The sequence below is a fragment of the Lethenteron reissneri genome, chromosome 4 (assembly GCF_015708825.2).
Source record: "Lethenteron reissneri isolate LAM-NWPU_2019-01 chromosome 4, ASM1570882v1, whole genome shotgun sequence".
Taxonomy (NCBI): domain Eukaryota; kingdom Metazoa; phylum Chordata; class Hyperoartia; order Petromyzontiformes; family Petromyzontidae; genus Lethenteron; species Lethenteron reissneri.
This window is the reverse complement of record NC_083782.1, coordinates 8463070-8486111: the sequence shown is the minus strand read 5'-3', so window position 1 is coordinate 8486111 and position 23042 is coordinate 8463070. Positions and strand designations below refer to the sequence as shown.

Genomic DNA, 23042 nt, shown 5'->3' with positions numbered 1-23042 from the left:
AGAGACAGCTTTCTTTAGAGCCTCGTCTCAAGCAGAGTTAGACCAGAGGACGACACCAAAAGGCGAACAGCACAAAGACCATGCCACCATCAGGGCATTGAGAGCTCGGGGTGAGCAGCTACATCATGGGACATCCCTTGCCAGTGTCAAAATATAATAGTAGGCGTTACCCTTTCTGGCAATTTAACATTTGTGTCAAGATGTTAAAACACCAAACAGAATAATTTCTCAAGGAATCCTGTCTACATTAACCACACGGCACTTAAGGTGAACATGCAAAAACGAATCTCCATTTCGAGATCGCAGTAACCTTGGGTAGGAGTGATAGACGAGTGATAAGGAGGCCGCTGACCGCCGGTCAAACGAGCGGCTGCAGGGAACCAGTGGCTGCTGGATCGTCAAATCTCCCTAACTGCTCGAGATGTCGACATGAAGTCCTCACTCTCAACCCACTCCCCCACCCCAAACGATGCCCGACCCAGCCGACTCGGCACCACCACCACCACCTCCTCGGCCTCGAGTGAACCCGTGTATCACTCTCTGCACTTTCTCACTGTCGGATTGATTACAGCGCAATGCGCTCACCACTGCCCTACCGCTCCCTACATATATACGTAAACAAACACACACACACGCACACAATCCCCGCCACAGCCTGTAACAGACTAGATTTGAAGCTTTCGTGACTGCAAGGATTCATATTCTTAGGTTTTTTCGGTAAAGTCACGTAGGTAAAAAATTTAAAATTAATAAAAGTAAAATATATATATAAAAATCACGACGTTTCGGAGGCAACACAAGCTTCCGTCTTCAGGTAAAACCGTCACAGCACGATAGCTGTATCATTGGAATTTATCTTACTTGATACAGCTATCGTGCTGTGACGGTTCCACCTGAAGACGGAAGCTTGTGTTGCCTCCGAAACGTCCTGATTTTAATATTTTTTTATATTTTTTTTATATTTAACTTTTATTAATTTTATTTTTTTACCTACGTGACTTTACCAAAAAAACCTAAGAATCTGTAACAGACTGTTGGGACACGTGGTGTCAGCGAGTAGACTCGGCACACGAGAATGTTTCGAGGCCAGCACCACACCCATCCACCTTTTTCCGGTGCTTTACACACCGCACCAAGTAACCCGTTTTTAGGCCGAGCCGACCTAGGGGAGGCACGGTGACCGGTTCAGATATTCGTCACTTGATATTGGCCGTGAGCGGGAAATCGAACTCGGGTCGCCGGGTGGTATAGTGCGGTGCGCGAACTACTCCCCGCACATATCTACACATACATCTGGTCCACACACACACACACCCGCATGCATGCAGCTGGGAAATGTATGAAATGTTAATGCTCGATTTCCGAGTGCGTCACGCTCTGTTTTAAAAGTACATTTACAAATACAGAAGTTTTTTTTTTATCCGGGCAGTCGGGGTCACGGGGAGGCGGGGGTGGGGGGGAGTTGATGGGGAGTGGGGTAGGAAAGAATTGAGACGCATGGGGGAGTGGGATGAGGAAGTGGTGATGTGGAGTGGTGGATGTCACACAGAGCGTGCGTGCGTGTGTGGAGGAGGCTCGTGAAGGACGCTGCTGGGCAGTTGGAGGCAGTCGTCCTCCAGCAACGAGCTGAGGGCGGATGAGCGACGCTCACAACAACGAGCGGAGCGCCGGGCGGTTAAAGCGCAGCAAATATCTGCCAGTCATCTCATACCCACGGCACCTGGGTCTCTCCTGTGACCTCCTGTCAGCGAACCTTCCACGCTTAACGTGGCCTCAAGGTGCACCTAGCCTGGCACAATCGCTGTGGTGACATCACTGCCACTCAGTGACGAATTGCGGCTTTTTTTAAATCCTTTATATTAAGTTCGCTTGCTTGCTTGCTTGCGTGCTTGCGTGCTTGCTTGCTTGCTTACGACCGTGCAAATCTTTAGGTCGTTTTTTAACCCACTTCCCGTGATCCAATCGAGCTGACATTTTGCACACAGACTCGTTGTGCGAGACAATTAATGTTTTTTTCCAAAATGTTACACTGTTTAGGGAAAACAAATTAAATATTTAATTATCTATTGCTTAATACTGGCAGACAATCATCTGACCCATAGGTGGCAGCCATCTCAAGCCAGAGGACGAGAGGACTCTAGCCGCCACGCATATAAAGGATTTATAGTGAAAACTTTGTTTTTACGGGTTATACTTATTTAAATGTATGATCGTGTGAGAGAGCGTGTGAGTAAATTACTGCTGATTGTGAGAGGGTATGGGAGCGTGTGAGTAATTACTGCAGTGTGTAAACGTGTGTGTGCTTGTGCGTAGCTAGATGTGTGAGAGGTTGCTGGTGGGTGTATGTGCGTTTGTGTGGCTCTGTGTACAGTGGTTAACGCACTTGCCTTACGAACTCAGCGACTTGAGTTCGATTCCTGACTACGTCCATGTATGTATATGCAGGGTTCTTCAAAAATGTGTTTTTACACTTCTGAGAATTTGCAACAATATCGCGAGAAATTTGCTCTGGAGACCACCTGGAGAAGATTCGAGGCAACGCGTTGATTCTATGAAGCTGTTAACATCACATTTGTTATCATGTTGCAGTGCAGTATCCATTCTTTTTTTAATCCTTTATTTTAAGTTCACTTGCTTGCTTGCTTAGGACCGTGCAAATCTTTCGGTCGTTTTAAACCCACTTCCCGTGATCCAATCGAGCTGACATTTTGCACACAGACTCGTTGTGCGTGACAATGCATGTTCGTGAAATTTTTTTCCCAAAATTTTACACTTTTTAGGACAAAAATATTATATTTAATTACCAATTGCTTAATGGTGCAATGCAATCATCTGACCCATAGGTGGCAGCCATCTCAAGCCAGAGGACGAGAGGACTCTAGCCGCCACGCATATAAAGGATTTATAGTGAAAAACGTTGTTTTTACGGGTTATACTTGTTCCCATATAAGTGTTAAACAATTTTTTTCGCACCGTACGTAACCAACCGTACGAATTGGAGGTTCCGGGGAAGGACAACAAACTAAACATAAAACATCAGTGGCGAGTGACATTACCTGGACCTCTCCAGAATCTTCCCCTAGGTAAAGTCAGCCTTAAATGTGTACCCGCTGCAGAATGCAAAACATCATTCCTACGTACACACCAGTCCGAAGCGGTAGGCTGCCGGTCTAACAACCTCCTTGCCACGTGGACGAATGGTTGGCAAACTTGCCACCGGAGAGACACCACCACCATCATCAGCATCACCGTCATCATCATCCTCATCAAGATCATCATCACCACCGCCACCTCCATTCAGCACCATCATTATCATCACCACCACCACCACCAACATCAGCATCACCGTCATCATCATCCTCATCAAGATCATCATCACCACCGCCACCTTCATCAGCATCATCATTATCATCTCCACCACCACCATCATCAGCATCACCGTCATCATCATCCTCATCAAGATTATCATCACCACCTCCATCAGCATCATCATCACCACCACCACCACCATCATCATCAGCATCACCGTCATCACCGTCATCATCATCCTCATCATCCTCATCAAGATCATCATCACCACCGCCACCTCCATCAGCACCATCATCACCACCATCATCACCATCATCAGCATCATCACCACCACCATCATCAGCATCACCGTCATCATCATCCTCATCAAGATCACCCTCGCCACCGCCAACCACCTCCCCATCAGGTGGCAGCAGCAGCGGCAGCGGCATCGTCAGCACCGAGAGCCAATCCGCGTGCGCGTGGCTCGTTGAGTGTAAGTGCGCGGATCGCTACGCGGGGCCGCAGAGCGCCGCTTGCGAGTGGAGGGGGTCGAATCGTCGCGCAGCCGCCCACGCTACGAGACCACGACAGGCGGACACGACAGGCAGACACCCACTCCCTACCCCCAAACCCTCACTCCCTCTTCCTCCTCCTCCCTCCCTCCCTCCCCATAGAACCACGCGCAGTTGCAGGCACCTGGTGCACTCTTCTTACAACTGAGCACAATTCTGATGGTGCTGTTTGTCGCCGGACGATTATTGATTAGGTCTGTGCCGGACAACTTTGTTTAAACATATACACACACACAGACATATACTGATATATACTAGACACGCATGCAGCTATAGATACATACGCACAGATACCCATACACACCGATTATACACACACACACACAGGCTGAGACATCTCCACTAATATACATACACCCAGACAGACGCGTAAATACACTCACTCACACACTCACAGCTGCCGCAACCTTCAGCCGACGCGACTTTACAGGTAAGTTCGCGCAAACACACACACACGCGTACACACACACACGCGTACACACACACACGCGTACACACACACACACGCACGCGCACACACACACGCGTACACACACACACGCGTACACACACACACACGCGCGTACACACACACGCGTACACACACACACGCGTACACACACACGCGCACACACACGCGCGCACACACACACACACGCGTACACACGCACACACACACGCGTACACACACACACACGCGCGTACACACACACGCGTACACACACACACACGCGCACACACACACGCGTACACACACACACACGCGCGTACACACGCACGCGCGCACACACACACACACGTACACACGCGCGCACACACACACGAGCACACACACACATTTATAGATACGGATTATATTGTGTTCAGCAGTCTGGTTCGGGAGCGAAACGCCAATGTCGATGTCTGCTGGCGACGACGACGAGAGGGCTTCGTGAGAGAGCGAGAGAGAGAGAGACAGAGTTCTTGTGCTGGTGGTGCTGCTGTTCATCCTCCTCCGTCGAAGGGGGCACAGCCTTGCGGTGGGTTAACTCCGTGGTCCAATAGTTCCGTCGATAAAGATCACCCGTGCAGCCTACATGATGGCATGTCGGGGGGGGGGGGGGGGAAAGTGCTGCTCGCCAGAGAAACGATCGTTCGGGGCGCTGCGAGGAGAAGTGGCATGGGCTGGAGCGTGAGGGGTGGCGACGGCGTGGGGAGGGATTTATCCAGCAGTGGATATATCACGGATTGTCATGATGCTAAAGGGGGACAATGGTCAATGATCAAGGCACTGCATTGTTACTGTTATTTGTGTTTGGGTGCCACGGTGGCTATGAGATGTTAACTACCTCGCCTCGTGTACAGGAGGTCGTGGGTTCGATCCCGACCCTGACGCCTGTTGAATATTTGGAGTTTGCGTGTCTCTCTCATCATCATCACGGTGGCTAGGAGATGTTAGCTACCTCGCCTGGTGTACAGGAGACCGTGGATTCGATCCCGATCCTGACGCCTGTTGAATATTTGGAGTTTGCGTGTCTTTCATCATCGTCACTGTAGCTATGAGATGTTAACTACCTCGCTTGGTGTACAGGAGGTGGTGGATTCGAACCCGACCCTGACGCCTGTTGAACATTTGGAGTTTGCGTGTCTCTCTCTCTCATCATCATCACGGTAGCTAAGATATGTTAACTACCTCGCCTGGTGTACAGGAGGTCGTGGATTCGATCCCGACCCTGACGCCTGCTGTATATTTGGAGTTTTCGTGTCTCTCTCTCTCATCATCATCACGGTGGCTAGGATATGTTAACTACATCGCCTGGTGTACAGGAGGTCGTGGATTCGATCTCGACCCTGACGCCTATTGAATATTTGGAGTTTGCGTGTCTCTCTCTCTCATCATCATCACGGTAGCTAAGAGATGTTAACTACCTCGCCTGGTGTACAGGAGGTCGTGGATTCGATCCCGACCCTGACCTCTGTTGAATATTTGTAGTTTGCGTGTCTCTCTCTCATCATCATCACGGTAGCTAGGAGATGTTAACTACCTCGCCTGGTCTACAGGAGGTCGTGGATTCGATCCCGACCCTGACGCCTGCTGCTGTATATTTGGAGTTTGCGTGTCTCTCTCTCTCATCATCATCACGGTGGCTAGGAGATGTTAGCTACCTCGCCTGGTGTACAGGAGATCGTGGATTCGATCCCGACCCTGACGCCTGCTGCTGTATATTTGGAGTTTGCGTGTCTCTCTCTCATCATCATCACAGTGGCGAGGAGATGTTAACTAGCTCGCCTGGTGTACAGGAGGTCGTGGATTCGATCCCGACCCTGACGCCTGTTGAATATTTGGAGTTTGCGTGTCTCTCTCTCATCATCATCACAGTGGCGAGGAGATGTTAACTACCTCGCCTGGTGTACAGGAGGTCGTGGATTCGATCCCGACCCTGACGCCTGTTGAATATTTGGAGTTTGCGTGTCTCTCTCTCATCATCATCACGGTGGCTAGGAGATGTTAACTACCTCGCCTGATCTACAGGAGGTCGTGGATTCGATCCCGACCCTGACGCCTGTTGAATATTTGGAGTTTGCGTGTCTCTCTCTCATCATCATCACGGTGGCTAGGAGATGTTAACTACCTCGCCTGGTCTACAAGAGGTCGTGGATTCGATCCAGACCCTGACGCCTGTATATTTTGAGTTTTCGTGTCTCTCTCTCTCATCATCATCACGGTGGCTAGGAGATGTTAACTACCTCGCCTGGTGTACAGGAGGTCGTAAATTCGATCCCGACCGTGACGCCTGTATATTTTGAGTTTTTTGTGTGTCTCTCTCTCATCATCATCACGGTGGCTAGGAGATGTTAACTACCTCGCCTGGTGTACAGGAGGTCGTGGATTCGATCCAGACCCTGACGCCTGCTGAATATTTGGAGTTTGCGTGTCTCTCTCTCATCATCATCACAGTGGCGAGGAGATGTTAACTACCTCGCCTGGTGTACAGGAGGTCGTGGATTCGATCCCGACCCTGACGCCTGTTGAATATTTGGAGTTTGCGTGTCTCTCTCTCATCATCATCACGGTGGCTAGGAGATGTTAACTACCTCGCCTGGTCTACAGGAGGTCGTGGATTCGATCCCGACCCTGACGCCTGTTGAATATTTGGAGTTTGCGTGTCTCTCTCTCTCTCTCATCATCATCACGGTGGCTATGAGATGTTAACTACCTCGCCTGGTGTACAGGAGGTCGTGGATTCGATCCCGACCCTGACGCCTGCTGCTGTATATTTGGAGTTTGCGTGTCTCTCTCTCTCATCATCATCGCGGTGGCTAGGAGATGTTAACTACCTCGTCTGGTGTACAGGAGGTCGTGGATTCGATCCCGACCCTGACGCCTGTTGAATATTTGGAGTTTGCGTGTCTCTCTCTCATCATCATCACGGTGGCTAGGAGATGTTAACTACCTCACCTGGTCTACAAGAGGTCGTGGATTCGATCCAGACCCTGACGCCTGTATATTTTGAGTTTTCGTGTCTCTCTCTCTCATCATCATCACGGTGGCTAGGAGATGTTAACTACCTCGCCTGGTGTACAGGAGGTCGTAAATTCGATCCCGACCCTGACGCCTGTATATTTTGAGTTTTTTGTGTGTCTCTCTCTCATCATCATCACGGTGGCTAGGAGATGTTAACTACCTCGCCTGGTGTACAGGAGGTCGTGGATTCGATCCAGACCCTGACGCCTGCTGCTGTATATTTGGAGTTTGCGTGTCTCTCTCCCCGTGGTCGCGTGGGTTTTCATCCGGTTCCTCCGGGTTTCCCTTGACATCTATAAACGCGCGTTTAGAGTATTTGGCTGCTATAAATTCCCACGTGATAAGCAACTTTGTTGAACTATCATTTGTGGCCAGGTCGCTTCTGAAAAAGATCTGTATAGCTCAGTGGGCCTTACCTGGTAAAATACAAGTAAATTTCGATTTAAAGCTTTCGTGACTGCAGGGATTCATCTTCTTGGTTCTTTCGGTAAAGTCACGTAGAAGGTGAAGACCAGGTCTGTCGGGGAGACGACGTCTGTCTCCCCGACAGACCTGGTCTTCACCTGAGGGACGGCTGCTTGCGTTGTGGCCGAAACGTCGTGAGAATTATTTTATTATGTTTTATTTTTATTACTTTATTATTTCCCTTCTACGTGACTTTACCGAAATAAACCAAGAATATAAAGTTTAGTTTGTTCATCTCTGCTCGCGCAGTTCCGCGAGATTTATAGAAATATACCCAAGTTTGATGACTTTATTTTTTCACTTTGCTGCTCATTTTTGATGCTCATTCGGGTGAGTCTGAGCGGGGTTATCGCGCTGCGCTATGAGGCACGGCAGAGGGAGAGAGACCATCACACGGCCCGTGCCAGCATCAACCACATACCTCGTCTGTCTGATCACTGCTGGCTTTGCACGTGCGTGTATTGACGACGATACGAAAGCGGTAGACCGAACGATCGCTGCTGATTGTTACGCTGAACCGGTAACGTCAGCGGCGATCGATATCGATCCCGGCTCACTTGCTCTGCCTCGTTTGCGGATCGTCATTGTGTACGCACGGTACGTCGAACTTCTTTCGCACCGCACGTAGCCCACCGCGCTAATCGCAGCTCCTGGAGCCCGAGCGCTTCTGCTTGAGTTCGGCGAGACCTGGAAAAATGCGGCCGCAGCACGGCACACCACATCCATCGATACCTCTCGTCATGGGGCTGTGGGCTACTGAGAGCCGCGTGCCACCTACTCCCGTCTACCCGCAAATGATCCGCCGACGAACAGAGGCTCGTCCTGAACGAGATGAAGAAGCAGAGAGGTCGTCTCCGCGTGCTCACACCCCCGTCCCCCCTCCGCACATCAACATTTTGTACGCATCCCATCAGCAAAGAAAGTTCCACACGAGCACAATTCTGGGCCGGTTTCGACATTCTCCATCTCATCAGCAGAGCCAGGCTTGCTTGCTTGCATCGATGCTGGCGAACTGTCAGAATGTTTCGATTTAAAGCTTTCGTGACTGCAGGGATTCATCTTCTTGGTTCTTTCGGTAAAGTCATCACGTAGAATGGAAATAATAAACTAATAAAAATAAAACATAATAAAATAATGGACCTGTTCTCCACCCGAGGACGGCTGCTTGCGTTGTGGCCGAAACGTCGTGATAATTAATTTATTATGTTTTATTTTTATTATTTTATTATTTACATTCTACGTGACTTTACCGAAAGAACCAAGAAGATGTCAGAATATTGATGTGGGTCTTAGTTCAACGCAAAACGATATACCACGTCGGGCGCGTCGTTCTGTCAACAGCACGTTCAGGAGCTAGAGGACAACGTTGATGTCTGCTGACCAAGACGAGAGGGCTGCAGTAGAGAGAGTTCGCGTCTTCTTGGTTCTTTCGGTAAAGTCACGTAGAAGGGAAGTAATAAAATAATAAAACATAATAAAATAATTCTCACGACGTTTCGGCCACAACGCAAGCAGCCGTCCTCAGGTGAAAACCAGGTCTGTCGAGGCGACAGCGTCTGAATGAAACAGCACCATGCTTGGAGCATATATTTAAGCTGGGTTGGAAGGGGGGGGAAAGGGCGCCTTGACAAAAGAATTTGCATATCAAAAGGAATTTAGCATATTTATGGGAAATGCAAAAGAGTTCGCGTCGTTTTGCTATTCCGCCTCCGATGCAGAAAAGCAGACGACAGTGGTTTACTGGCTGGTCGATAGTTTGGGTTGCGTGGGTACAATCACACTACTCTGGCTTGACTTTAATGTATCTCGGTGGGTCTCTATGTGTATGGCTTTATGTATCTCTATGGGTCTCTGTGTCTCCGAGTCTCTGCGTATCTCTATGGGTCTCTGAGTGTCTGTGTATCTCTATGGGCCTCTATGTGTCTCTGAGTCTCTGTGTGTCTGTATGTGTCTCTATGTGTCTCTGAGTCTCTGTGTATCGCTGTGTGTCTCTGAGTCTTTGTCTATCTCTATGTGTCTCTATGTGTCTCTGTTTCTCTGAGTCTCTGTGTATCTCTATGGGTCTCTGAGTCTGTGTATCTCTATGGGTCTCTGTGTCTCTGAGTCTCTGTGTATCTCTCTGTGTCTCTGAGTCTCTGTGTATCTCTATGTGTGTCTCTGTGTATCTCTCTGAGTCTCTGTGTATCTCTGTGGGTCTACATGGGTTTACTATAGGGTTGCTGTTGGCTTGCGTCTCTTCATTTACCATTCATGAAGGAGACGCGCGCATCGGCCCCGTTGGTTATTCTGAGCACAGAGTTCGCATTGATTCTACAAAGTTGACAACGACTCGATTCGTTTACACGCATCGCGAGGATCGGAAGTCGCTTTTTGTGTAAGCGATGCGTAATTGGCGCCGTCTCTGGCCAGACCAGCGCGCGTGTGAAAGCGATTAACGCCGACGGCAGACACGCGGAATTCGTCTGTCTGGTTGCAGAGGCAATGACCGCGGTATTTACTCAGACAAAATGCTCGAGTTTGTTGCAATGGTTAAACATAAAACCCTGGTTTAAATGGGTTACCGGTTTTCGGCAAGTCAAGAAAAGTCTCCATTAGAATGGTTTTTTTTGGGGTTGGATTCGTGTAAATATAAATGTGTCGTGAAACCCGCGACCACCCGACACAGTCAAATTAAAAAAGGTTCGTCACGTAAATAAAACGTGGCAATTAGTTACTAGAAGGGAAATAATGAAATAAGAAAAATTCAACATAATAAAATAATATAATATAAGAATAAAATAATATAATATTATTTTATTATTTCCCTTCTACGTGACTTTACCGAAAGAACCAAGAAGATGAATCCCTGCAGTCACGAAAGCTTTAAATCAATATTAGTTACTAGTTCACCACGCACTGGCGTGTTGGAGAGTAAACCCACGGCATTTACAAATCGAGCACTATGATGTCGAGCAATACACTTGATACGGTCACTTTAAAAACAGGGGGGGGGGCTAAGCGAGCGACCATCTAGCAGGGCTGCTTCTTTGCCTTTTAACAGAGAACAGAGGAGGGGTAAAAATCGACCACGCGGTGATTTTTTTTGCCGCCGTGCCGTGTGTACGGATCGCGCGATCCAATCGGTGCGTTCATTACAAGCGTTCAACTGGAAACGGTTACCGGTTCGCGGCGAGCGAATTTGGTTTTGTATATGGGCCTGTGCCGGATTCAGTTTTTCAGTTTTCATTTATTAGGTATGGCCCTGTGAGCCATTCGGTTCTTGAATCGGGTGCAACCGCAACAAACATAAACATGAACAGAAAATCCATAATCCTAATAGCAAAATTAGCTACATGTGCAGTAGCTACATATGTAGTAGCTACATATGTAGTAGCTACGGGCCCCGCACTTTCAAAGGCCCCGCGCTAAATGTGTTCAAGCTATCAATTCAGCTTCAGTGATTCTGCACTTGCTCTTTTACTATAGTACTATACCGCCTTCTATTTTTATGAACGACTGGGTGTTTAAGCTAAGCGATTTGTCGTATTGTCTGTTTTTATAGCAAATTCAAAAATACAATTACTTTACCATGAAATTAAAAAAATGTGTTTTAATATTAATGTGTTTTTTTTTAATTGAGGGCCTCTTTATAAGATATGCTACAGGCCCCACACTAGTTTAATCTGGCACTGATGTGGGCACGAGTGGTGTGATCACGGCCACAACGAAAACGAGCAGAAGACGACGCGATCAGTGCGCGCCACGGCGACCCTGGTGGCTTCTACACACGGACACACGCGTTTGCCTCCTCTAGGTCGACTCAGCCTCAACTGAGTACCTGGTGCGGTGTGTAAACGTCGCCACTTGGGAGGCAAAGGCGGCCGGGCGTGGTGCTGACCACCCACACCCCCCTTGTGTGCCGTGCCGGCCTTCATAGGTGCCACTCGCTAACAGCACTTGCCCCAACAGTCCGTTCAGGCTATACGGGGCATCTTTGTGTTTGTCAAATGTTTTCACGCGTGTGATGGGTACATTGTGTTCATCGTCATTTTGTATAGTTTTGAAAAGTAGATCGTGTATTTTGTGATTGTATCCGCAAATAGTATATTGTGTAGAGTGTAATTGTACTCGTGTGTGGATAGTAGAGTGTGTATATTGTGATTGTATCAGCGAATAGTATATTGTGTAGAGTGTAATTGTACACGTGTGTGAATAGGAAATATTGTGTATTTTGTGATTGTATCTGTAAATAGTATATTGTGAAAAGTGTAAGTGTACACTGTGTGAATAGTTGATTGTGTATTTTGTGATTGTATCTGTGAATAGTATATTAAGTATATAGTAATTGTACACGTGTGTTAATAGTAGATTGTGTATATTGTGATTTTATCTCTGAATAGTATATTGTGAAACGTGTACACTGTGTGAATCGTTGATTGTGTATGTTGTGATTTTATCTGCGAATAGTATATTGTTTATAGAGTAATTGTACCCGTGTGTGAATAGTTTATTGTGTATTTTGTTCTTGTATCTGTGAATAGTATATTGTATATTGTGTATAGTGTAATTGTACACGTGGACATCTGTGAAAACAGAACTTCATAGCTCATCGGATTCCTCCCAGTATGAAGACATATTCTGATTCTGAATAATGCACTGTGTACGATGTCCATGTGCACGTGTGTAGAATACCTTGTGTATATTGTGATTGTTTATGATGAATAAATGAAAGATAAAGTACTGGGCACCGCGGTGGTGAGATGTTAACTCCCTCGCCTGGTATACAGGAGGGAGTGGGTTCGATCCCGACCCTGACGCCTGCTGCTGTATGTTTGTAGTTTTTGTGGTCTCTCTCCCCGTGGTCGCGTTTTTTTCTCCGGGTCCTCCAGTTTCCCCCTCCACAATTAGAATGAACATCACGCGTTTCGAGTATATGGCTGCTCTAAATGTCCACGTGACAAGCCACTTGGCTTGAGCTATCATCTGTGGCCAGGTCGCTTCTGAAGAAGAGTTCGGCCTTACTTGGTAAAATATAAATGTTTTATAGTTTGTTTCATTTACTCGAGGGAACGATTTTCGATTTGGCGAACTGCGTTTTTTTTATTGCTGATCGCACGCAGCCTTGATACAGCTATCGTGCTGTGACGGTTCCACCTGAAGACGGAAGCTTGTGTTGCCTCCGAAACGTCGTGATTTTTATTTTATTTTTATTAATTTAAAAAAAATTTTACCTACGTGACTTTACCGAAAAAAACCTAAGAATATGAATCCTTGCAGTCACGAAAGCTTCAAATCTAGATTTCCGTTTATAGGATTGTGGTTATGGTTGTACTTTATGAATCCCTAATCTCTGCCATTACATACAATTAAACAAAAAAGGTAAAAAAAAAACATAGCAATGTAATACAATACACTATTAGACATTATTGTACAAAAAAATTAAAAGTCCATCCCATGTGTTAGTGAATTTTTTTATATTTTAGGAAGGAAATTCGTTTTCAAATTTAGATTTTTTTTGGGGGGGGGGACCCCAGACCCCCTGGAAAATTTGCCCCCCCCCCACCAATATTGAATCCATGGCTACGTCCTTGATGCTTGTTGTAAACTACTGGCGAAACGTCACGCTACTCGAATCGTAGATGTCGTGGGTTTACTCTCCGACACACCGGTTAGTGCTGTACTAGTAACGAATTGGGCACGTTCTTATTCCGTGACAAACCTCACTAATTGGCTGTGTCGGGTGGCAGTGGGTTTAACGACACATTTATATTTACGCGATCTAAAGCCTGCGGCGTGGGCCAAGATCCCGGGGGACGGCCCAAGACACGTTGCTGTGGGGGGACGACATCGCTCGGCTGGTCTGGGAACACCTGGGAACTCCCCAGGAAGAGCTACACAGTCTGTGTATCGTAGTGTATAGTGTATCGTAATGTATAATAGTGTATAGTGACTAGTAATGTATAGTAGTGTATAGTAATGTATAGTAGTGTATAGTGTATATTAGTGTATAGTAGTGTATACTATACACTACTATACACTATAAAACACTACACTATACACTGTATAGTGTAGTGTTTAGTAGTGTATAGTGTATAGTAATGTATAGTGTATAGTAGTGTATAGTAATGTATAGTAGTGTATAGTAATGTATAGTAGTTTATAGTGTATAGTAATGTATAGTAGTGTATAGTATATAGTAATGTATAGTAGTGTATAGTAGTGTAGTGTATAGTAATGTATAGTAGTGTATAGTAATGTAGTGTAGTGTATAGTAATGTATAGTAGTGTATAGTAATGTATAGTAGTGTATAGTAATGTATAGTAGTGTTTAGTGTATAGTAATGTAGTGTAGTGTATAGTAGTGTAGTGTATAGTAATGTAGTATAGTGTATAGTAATGTAGTGTAGTGTATCGTAGTGTATAGTAGTGTATAGTGTATAGTAATGCTCGAGTCTCGTCGCCAGGGAAAGTGCGGCATGGACTATCACTCAACACGCAACCACCACGACCCTCACCAGGGCAAGCGTCCCGAGAAACCACCTAACAACCTCACCCACGAACACACCTCTCTCATGGCTAACATCGCTCGCGAAAAGCTGACGACCACGTGTTCAACCACTTCCGCTGCCATCTTTGTCACCTACCCACCCGCAGCCCCTCCCCTCTCCCATGGAGGGCTCTGGGCTGGGCCACGTGACCCGCACCCCCAAGTGCGCGCGCTGCCGCAACCACGGGGTCGTCTCGCGCCTCAAGGGCCACAAGCGCTTCTGCCGCTGGCGCGACTGCGCATGCGCCAACTGCCAGCTGGTGCTCGAGCGCCAGCGCGTGATGGCCGCGCAGGTGGCGCTGCGCAGGCAGCAGCAGCAGCAGGTGAGGGGGGAGGGGGAGGGAGGGAGGGGGGAGGAGGGAGGGGAGTGGGAGTGAGGGAGGGGGAGGGAGGGGGGAGAAAGGGGGGAGGAGGGAGGGAGGGGAGTGGGAGGGAGGAGGGAGGGGGGGAGGGGGAAGGAGGAGGGAGGGGAGTGGGAGGGAGGAGGGGGGGAGGGAGGGGGGGAGGGGGGAGGGGGAGGGAGGGAGGGGGGAGGAGGGAGGGGAGTGGGAAGGAGGGAGGGGGGAGGGAGGGGGGAGGAAGGGGGGAGGAGGGAGGGAGGGGAGTGGGAGGGAGGAGGGAGGGGGGGAGGGGGAGGGAGGAGGGAGGGGAGTGGGAGGGAGGAGGGGGGGGGAGGGAGGGGGGGAGGGTGGAGGGAGGGAGGGGGGAGGAGGGAGGGGAGTGGGAGGGAGGAGGGAGGGGGGGAGGGGGGGAGGGGGGAGGGAGGGGGAGGGAGGGGAGTGGGAGGAGGAGGGGGGGAGGGAGGGGGGAGGGAGGGGGAGGAGGGAGGGAGGGGAGTGGGAGGGAGGGGGGAGGGAGGGGGAGGGAGGGAGGGGAGTGGGAGGGAGGGGAGTGGGAGGGAGGGGGGGAGGGGGAGGGAGGGAGGGAGGGGGAGGGGAGGGAGGAGGGAGGGGGGGAGGGAGGAGGGAGGGGGGAGGGGGGAGGGAGGGGAGGGAGGGAGGGAGGGAGGGGGGAGGAGGGAGGGAGGGGGAAGAAGGGAGGGAGGGAGAGGGAAGAGAAGGGGGAGGAGGGGGTGGAGCTAAAGGCGATAATGGGCGGGGCTCCTGGGGAGGGGGAGGAGCTAAAGGTGATAAGGGGCGTGGCCTCTGGGAGAGGGGCGGGGCTTCTGGGAGAGGGGCGGGGCTAAAGGTGATGAGGGGCGTGGCCTTGATGTTAGGGACGGGCTCTGGCGGGCAGGTTGAGTATCTGGGACTGTTAATAGGGGACGAGACTGGTGAAGGAATAGCAGCCAAAGGAGGGAGAGAGAGACAGAGACCGGCCGACCGCCGTGCACAGACAGCCGTGCAAACGCGCGGGGTTGGATTGTGGCATCGCGACAGCGCCGAGCGCATGATGGCCCTCGTCCAGCAGTGGATAGAGCGCGTCTCTCGCGGCGTTGCTGATGCTGCGGCGTTTGTGCTTCAGTCGAGGACTCGTCACGTGGACGCGGCTGCCGGGGGGGTCGTGACCTCTCGCTCCGCGGGTCACTCGCGCGCGGCCCGGACACCCGGCATCGTGGCACGGAGCATCCTGGAAGGTGATGATGCTGATGATGATGATGATCATCTTGATCAGCAGCAGCAGTAGCATGTAAATGTATCCTCATCAGCAACATCATTATAATCGTCACAGTAAATATCAATAAGGGCATTGCCACCAGCATCGTCTTCATCGCCATCACTGTAAACATCAACAACACCAATTGTGCTGTCACCATCGCCACCGTACAAATGAAGAACCCATCCTCGACACTGCCAACATCACCATCACAGTCAGCTCCACCACCACCATCATCGCCACCACCACCACCATCATCGCCACCACCACCGTACAAATGAAGAACCCATCCTCGACACTGCCAACATCACCATCACATCTTCTTGTTTCTTTCGGTAAAGTCACGTAGAAGGGAAGTAATAAAATAATAAAAATAAAACATAATAAAACATTATTATGTTTTATTTTATTTTTATTTTTATTATTTTATTACTTCCCTTCTACGTGACTTTACCGAAAGAAACAAGAAGATGAATCCCTGCAGTCACGAAAGCTTTAAATCGAAATCACCATCACAGTCAGCTCCACCACCACCACCACCACCGCCATCATCGCCACCACCACCACCACCACCATCATCGCCACCACCACCACCGCCATCATCACCACCACCACCACCACCATCATCACCACCACCACCACCTCCTCCTCTCTTTCTCACCACGCAGGTTATCGTCCCCCTGCCCTGGAGGCTGACTCGCATGGTGGCTCCTCCGGTACTTCATCCACCACCTCCTCCTCCTCCTCGTCATCGTCGTCCCTCCCTCCCGCACTCAGCGAGAGGATGCGCAAGCGCCGAGCGTTCGCCGACAGGGAACTGGAGTCAGTGATGATGGAGCGCGAGAGACTCCACAGCCATCACCAGCATCATCACCTGGTGGACAATCAACCCTGCAGACCCATCGTCCACCTCCTCCCAGCGATGTGGCCACTCGGGGCTTCTGCGGTATCTAGAGCCACCTATTTACAGTCCTGCTTGCACGAACATTTTCAACAGCAACAACATCATCAACAGCAACAACAGCAACAACATCATCATCAGCAGCAGCATCATCATAATCAGCAGCGCCGATCGCCTCTGGACCTCACGATGCCAAAATCGTGTCCTAAAACGCTCGGTGCTCCTCTGATGGAGCAGTGTCCAGTGGTGCACTCGTCACCACTGACATCAGCAGCAGCAGCATCATCAGCAGCAGCATCATCATCAGCAGCAGCAGCATCATCACATATGTTTATGTCAAATATTCAACCTCTGCCGCGAATCGTGTCCAGTGAAGCAGATGCAACGACCGCTTACTTCTTACAGCTGGAACATCACCTCCATCAACACCACCACCACCACCACCGTCATGATGCTGGTCACCACCATCATCAGCACCACCAGCGTAAAGAGGATGATCGTAAAGGTCATCATCATCATCATCAGCAGCAGCAGCAGGACCTCGATGTCACCTGCACCTGCCCAAGCGCGCGGGATTTGACCACGCTTGACGCGTGGAGGTCACAGTCACTGGGTCATCACGACCTCTCCTCGGCCTTCAGAAGGTTTCCGAACTCGCAGAGCGCCACAGTCAAGTCGCGAACGGAGCGCGACAGAGACGAGAAGGAGCAGGATGATGACGCGGACGATGAGGTGGCCGTCTTCGCGACATCTCAAAGCAAGAAGTCGGCCTCTGTCCGGCGGCCTCTCCCCTTCTCTGTGGAGTCTCTTCTGCAGGCGTGCTAGCAGCTTGCTAGCATCGTGCTAGCAGCGTGCTGGCCACGTGACGGCCACGTGACTGGCCACGCGCTCGCAGCGTGGTGGTCTGGTGACGGCCACGTGACTGGCCACGCGCTAGCATCGTGGTGGCCACGTGACGGCCACGTGACTGGCCACGCGCTAGCAGCGTGGCTGGCCACGTGACGGCCACGTGGCTGGCCACGCGCTAGCATCGTGGTGGCCACGTGACGGCCACGTGACTGGTCACACGCTAGCATCGTGGTGGCCACGTGACGGCTCACGTGACGGCCACGTGACTGGCCACGTGTTAGCATCGTGGTGACCACGTGATGGCCTCGTGGTGGCCACGTGGTGGTCACGTGACTGGCCACGTGCTAGCATCGTGGTGGCCACGTGACGACCTCGCGAGCTGAGCGATGGCCGACTCTGGGCGCGTGCTGGCCACGTGCTCACCCGAGCGCGCCACGTCCCCGTCCCCCCTTCCTCCTGTGTGCGACGCCGCATATCCGAACGCCACATATCCGCCCTCATCGAGTAATTGACCCCCCCCACCTCTCCCGCGGCGCATAGGCAGTGCTGCATCAGCTACGGGTGGTGTGAGCGTCGCTTTGCAGAGATGTTCACAGACCTGAGCGCGTCTCGCCCAGCGATGTTTCATCTGGCGTTCGTTCGCTGACTTCCGCCTTTGGGGAGGGTGTATAGTATGAAAGGCCGAAACATCCTAGGAACCAAAGGTTCACTACTGACGATGCGCTCCCCAAATTTCACCAGGCTCACTGTTCATGAACTCTTGGAAGTGCTTGCACAAAGGATAGTAACATCTCATCCTGTGTTCTTTGGAAACCAGAGCACGGCGGCGTGCGATGCACAGCACGAAATTAATCATCGTTCGCCGCGTCCCTTTGCGGAGAGCGTCACAAGATAACGCTGCAGAACAATTCGCCTGCACACACCTGTCTCGACACGTAAAAAAAAATAAAATTAGTTTTTTTTAAAAATCGGGCCTTCTTTGAGTGCTTTTCTTTTCAACAGCATTTTGTCTTTAACGCGAGCACGAAAAACTATGGACCGATTGCAAACATTCACTGCCTCGTCAGCACTGTCTGTGGCATTCTTGAATCAGTGCCTGCTAAAGTGCCAGATGTGCATGGGCACGGATCCTCCTCTTTTGTGTTCCATACGGACCCTATATTTAAATCGATTTGCTCTTTAAATGCGTCCAGTAACCTATTTTTCGCACGCGGGCTGGGGGTGGGTGATGTGTAACTATCAACGTGTACCATCTTAAAACCCTACAAGTGTTTAACATTCCTGCGGAATATATTGCGCTCCCGGTCGCTGGCACGTGTCTCGCAGTCGCCACAGACCATCGCAAGGAGAGGGTACACACACACATACCTGTCAACCCATACGGTTTACCCCATATCGATGTCCAAACGGCGTACGGCCGTTTCAATACGGGCAACAACAAAAAACCGTGTCTCTTTGTTTCTCCCATGTGATGGGATTTCGTAGGATGAACGTTGAGATTTATATTATAAACCAATAAGGTTTGAATTGGTCTGTAGAGATTTCCCAGGGTTTCGATACGCACGGAGAGAATCCGTGCGTGTGTGTCTGCGAGGAGCGGTGGTGCAGCGCTTAGCGCTACGCTGCGTTACGAACCTGGCCACCCGAGTTCGATTCCCGCTCACGGCAAACACCCAGCGACGATTATCTAGCCGGTGCGGTGTGTAAACATCGCCACTGGGGAGACAAAGGCGGCCAGGCGTGGTGCTGGCCACCCACCTCCTCGTGTGCCGTGCCGGCCTTCATAGGTGCTACTCGCTCACAGCACTTGCCCCAACAGTCTGTTAAGGCTACACGGGGGATCTTTGTCTATGTTGTGTATCTGTGAATATGTTTTTTTTGCGTGTGTGTAGTTAATGACGTAGTTTTACTGTATGTTTGAATGCGTGAACGTTGTACATACAGTATATGTATATTTAATAGGGGTGTAAATATCGTTTTTTTCTGTTACCGGTAAGCGAATGAAAACCGGTTAAACCGGTTAGTACCGGTTTATCGCACGCATATGCGTGTTTAGAACAATACACGTGAAGGGGCTTTTATAGTCGTTTACGCGCAAGAAGCGAAGACAGCTGCCACATCGGTCCACCACCCACTGGACGCACAACCCAAGCATCTGTGATCCGTAGTCGAAACAACGGAGATCGTCCCTCCTCAACCCCCCCGACCACCACCACCACCACCCCCCCAATGGCCTCTGTCCGTCCCAGCAGTCGAAATGGGTTCAGCAGAGTTGGCTCAGTCGGCAGGTCGTGCGTGCGGCGGTGGTGACTGTGGGGGTAAATTGTGTGCAGGCCCACCTGTTTCCAAGACCTGTGGTCAGCGTGGAAGAGTAGGCCAAGAGTTGGTCAGCAAGTGGCGGTAACAGGCACTTTCAGGGCTGCGCCTGTGCCACCTCTTACTCGTGAGTACTGCGCTGACGACGTGAACGACGATGATGAGTGTTAATTTTGGAGCTTTCGTGACTGCAGGAATTATTCTTTGGTTCTTTCGGTAAAGTCACGTATAAAGATAAAATAATAAATTAAATAATAGTACACGACGTTTCGATTGCAACACAAGCAATCATCATTTCATTTATACCTGATGATGATTGCTTGTGTTGCAATCGAAACGTCGTATGCTATTATTTAATTTATTATTTTATCTTTATACTTGACTTTACCGAAAGAACCAAAGAATGATGATGAGTGTGACGATGATGGTAATAATGATGGGTATGATGGTGATGATGGTGAGTATGATGATGATGATGACGATGATGACGATGGTGTATGATGATCACATCGTCGTTCATCTCCGTCCATCGCTCCCTGATCCGATTACTTAAATTCCACGTTGCCATGACGGTGGCCCGTCCATCACGGGTGGGATTTCTCTCCGCTGATGACAGCAGGGGTGAGACGGAGGGTGGGGGGGTGAGTTATGCCCAATGACGTCACAAGGCGGCAATTAACCCGGGAAAGTGACCCCTAATTAACCCGCAAGCCGCCTGAATTACTGGGAACCGTACACACGGTACAGACAAAGATAGCGCATGTAGCCCACACGGGATGTTGGGGCAAGTGCCGTTCGCGAGCGCCTATGAAGCCAGCCACGGCGCATGAGGGAGCCGCCATTGCCACAGCGCTCGTGCCAGGCTAGGTGCACGTTAATGCAATCGCGACAAGTGTGCACGGTTAGCTGACAACAACAAAAAGTATAACCCGTAAAAACAAAGTTTTTCACTATAAATCCTTTATATGCGTGGCGGCTAGAGTCCTCTCGTCCTCTGGCTTGAGATGGCTGCCACCTATGGGTCAGATGATTGCATTGCACCATTAAGCAATTGGTAATTAAATATAATTTTTTTGTCCTAATAAGTGTAAAATTTTGGGAAAAAATTTCACGAACATTAATTGTCTCGCACAACGAGTCTGTGTGCAAAATGTCAGCTCGATTGGATCACGGGAAGTGGGTTAAAAAACGACCGAAAGATTCGCACGGTCGTAAGCAAGCAAGCACGCAAGCAAGCAAGCGAACTTCATATAAAGGATTTAAAAAAATTAACCCGTAAAAACAAAGTTTTTCACTATAAATCCTTTATATGCGTGGTGGCTAGAGTCCTCTCGTCCTCTGGCTTGAGATGGCTGCCACCTATGGGTCAGATGATTGCCTGCCACCAGTAAGAAATTGGTAATTAAATATAATAATTTTTTTTTCCTAAAAAGTGTAAAGTTATTCTTTGGTTATTTCTGTAAAGTCACGTATAAAGATAAAATATACGTGACTTTACCGAAAGAACCAAAGAATAATTCCTGCAGTCACGAAAGCTCCAAATTAAGTTTGAAGTGTAAAGTTATGGAATTTTTTTTACGAAAATAAATTGTCACGCACAACGAGTCTGTGTGCAAAATGTCAGCTCGATTGGATCACGGGAAGTGGGTTAAAAACGACCGAAAGAGTTGCACGGTCGTAAGCGCGCAAGCAAGCGAAGTTAATATAAAGGATTTAAAAAAGACAAAGCTCGCCCGTATAGCTTTAAAGGACTGTTGGGGCAAGTGCTGTTAGCGGGGGTGGTGAGTCGCCAACACCACTCCCAGGCCGTCTTTGTCTTCCCAGCGCTGATCTTTTAGCGCCACACTCAAGACACAGACACACTTCATAAAACCGCGAGATGCACGCGACTTCAAGGCACCACGTGGTATTGAGCTGCCCGGAACGCGACGTCTCCACGTGCTCTCTCTGCACGTTTGTTGAGTGGTGCGCGTCACAATGGACACGTGACTGGGAAGGGGGGAGGGGCGGGGTGGGGTGAGGGGGGCGGCTTTGACTTTGCCCGCGTGATTGTTCGCTGAACATCAGAATATAATTTTCGATTTAAAGGTTTCGTGACTGCAGGGATTCATCTTCTTGGTTCTTTCGGTAAAGTCACGTAGAAGGGAAATAATAAAATAATAAAAATAAAACATAATATAATAATTTTTTTAAATAAAACATAATAAAATAATTGTATTATGTTTTATTTTTATTATTTTATTATTTCCCTTCTACGTGACTTTACCGAAAGAACCAAGAAGATGATCAGAATATATATATTTCGATTGGGGGAATCCGATGGGTGCCGACTCAAACATCGGTATTTGTGTTTTTGTTGCGTGTGCTTTTTTGCGTTGCGTATTTTAATTACAATCGTGATTATATTTCGATTTAAAACTTTCGTGACTGCAGGGATTCATATTCTTGTTTCTTTCGGTAAAGTCACGCAGAAGGGAAATAATGAAATAATAAAAATATTAAACAATAAAAATTCTCACGACGTGAAATCCACAGCTGAGCTCATTCAGACGCTGTCTTTCCGACAGACCTGTTCTTCACCTGAGGACGGCTGCTTGCGTTGTGGCCGAAACGTCGTGAGAATTATTTTATGATGTTTTATTTTTATTATTTTATTATTTTCCTTCTACGTGACTTTACCGAAAGAACCAAGAAGACTTCTTTATCTCGTTTAGGTTGATGCTAACCCCGTCTCTCTCTCTCTCCTCCCTCCCTGCCTCTCCCGTACCCCCAACTGTCTCGCTTCCGATCTCAGCGAGATCAGCAGCCTCCTCTGCACTTCAAAGCGCAGGGATCTTCTCGAAGCCGCGACCAGCGCAGACTCAGGGTCTCGCGGTGTGAGACGGCAGCGGTGGTGGAGGAGGGGTGGTGGGGGATTGCGGAGATGAAGGTCGGATGAGGCGAGCCGTATTTGATCTCCGTGATTTGTGTCCTCTCGGGGTTCCGATCAAATATAGGGGATGCAATGAATAAGTAGAGACAATCCTGCCCTCGTGATTTGCC

General features: G+C 49.2%; 1 protein-coding gene across 1 annotated transcript; it reads left to right on the top strand.

Moving 5' to 3' along the window:
• The first annotated feature begins 4737 nt into the window (after nt 1–4737).
• LOC133350863 (ell-associated factor Eaf-like) lies at nt 4738–17761 on the top strand. Its single transcript, XM_061565667.1, has 4 exons — nt 4738–4861; nt 14446–14661; nt 15803–15914; nt 16603–17761. The coding sequence occupies exons 2-4, from the start codon at nt 14461–14463 to the stop codon at nt 17658–17660; spliced, it is 1371 nt and encodes a 456-aa protein (XP_061421651.1). The 5' UTR covers nt 4738–4861; nt 14446–14460; the 3' UTR covers nt 17661–17761.
• The last annotated feature ends 5281 nt before the right edge of the window (nt 17762–23042 follow it).

What these genes read in the sequence shown, in the direction of transcription:
- LOC133350863 (XM_061565667.1), top strand. Translation starts at nt 14,461, where the DNA reads ATGGAGGGCTCTGGGCTGGGCCACGTGACCCGCACCCCCAAGTGCGCG. An exon ending in GCAGGCAGCAGCAGCAGCAG is followed by an intron (nt 14,662 to 15,802) that starts GTGAGGGGGGAG and finishes TTTGTGCTTCAG; the next exon opens with TCGAGGACTCGTCACGTGGA. An exon ending in GGCACGGAGCATCCTGGAAG is followed by an intron (nt 15,915 to 16,602) that starts GTGATGATGCTG and finishes CTCACCACGCAG; the next exon opens with GTTATCGTCCCCCTGCCCTG.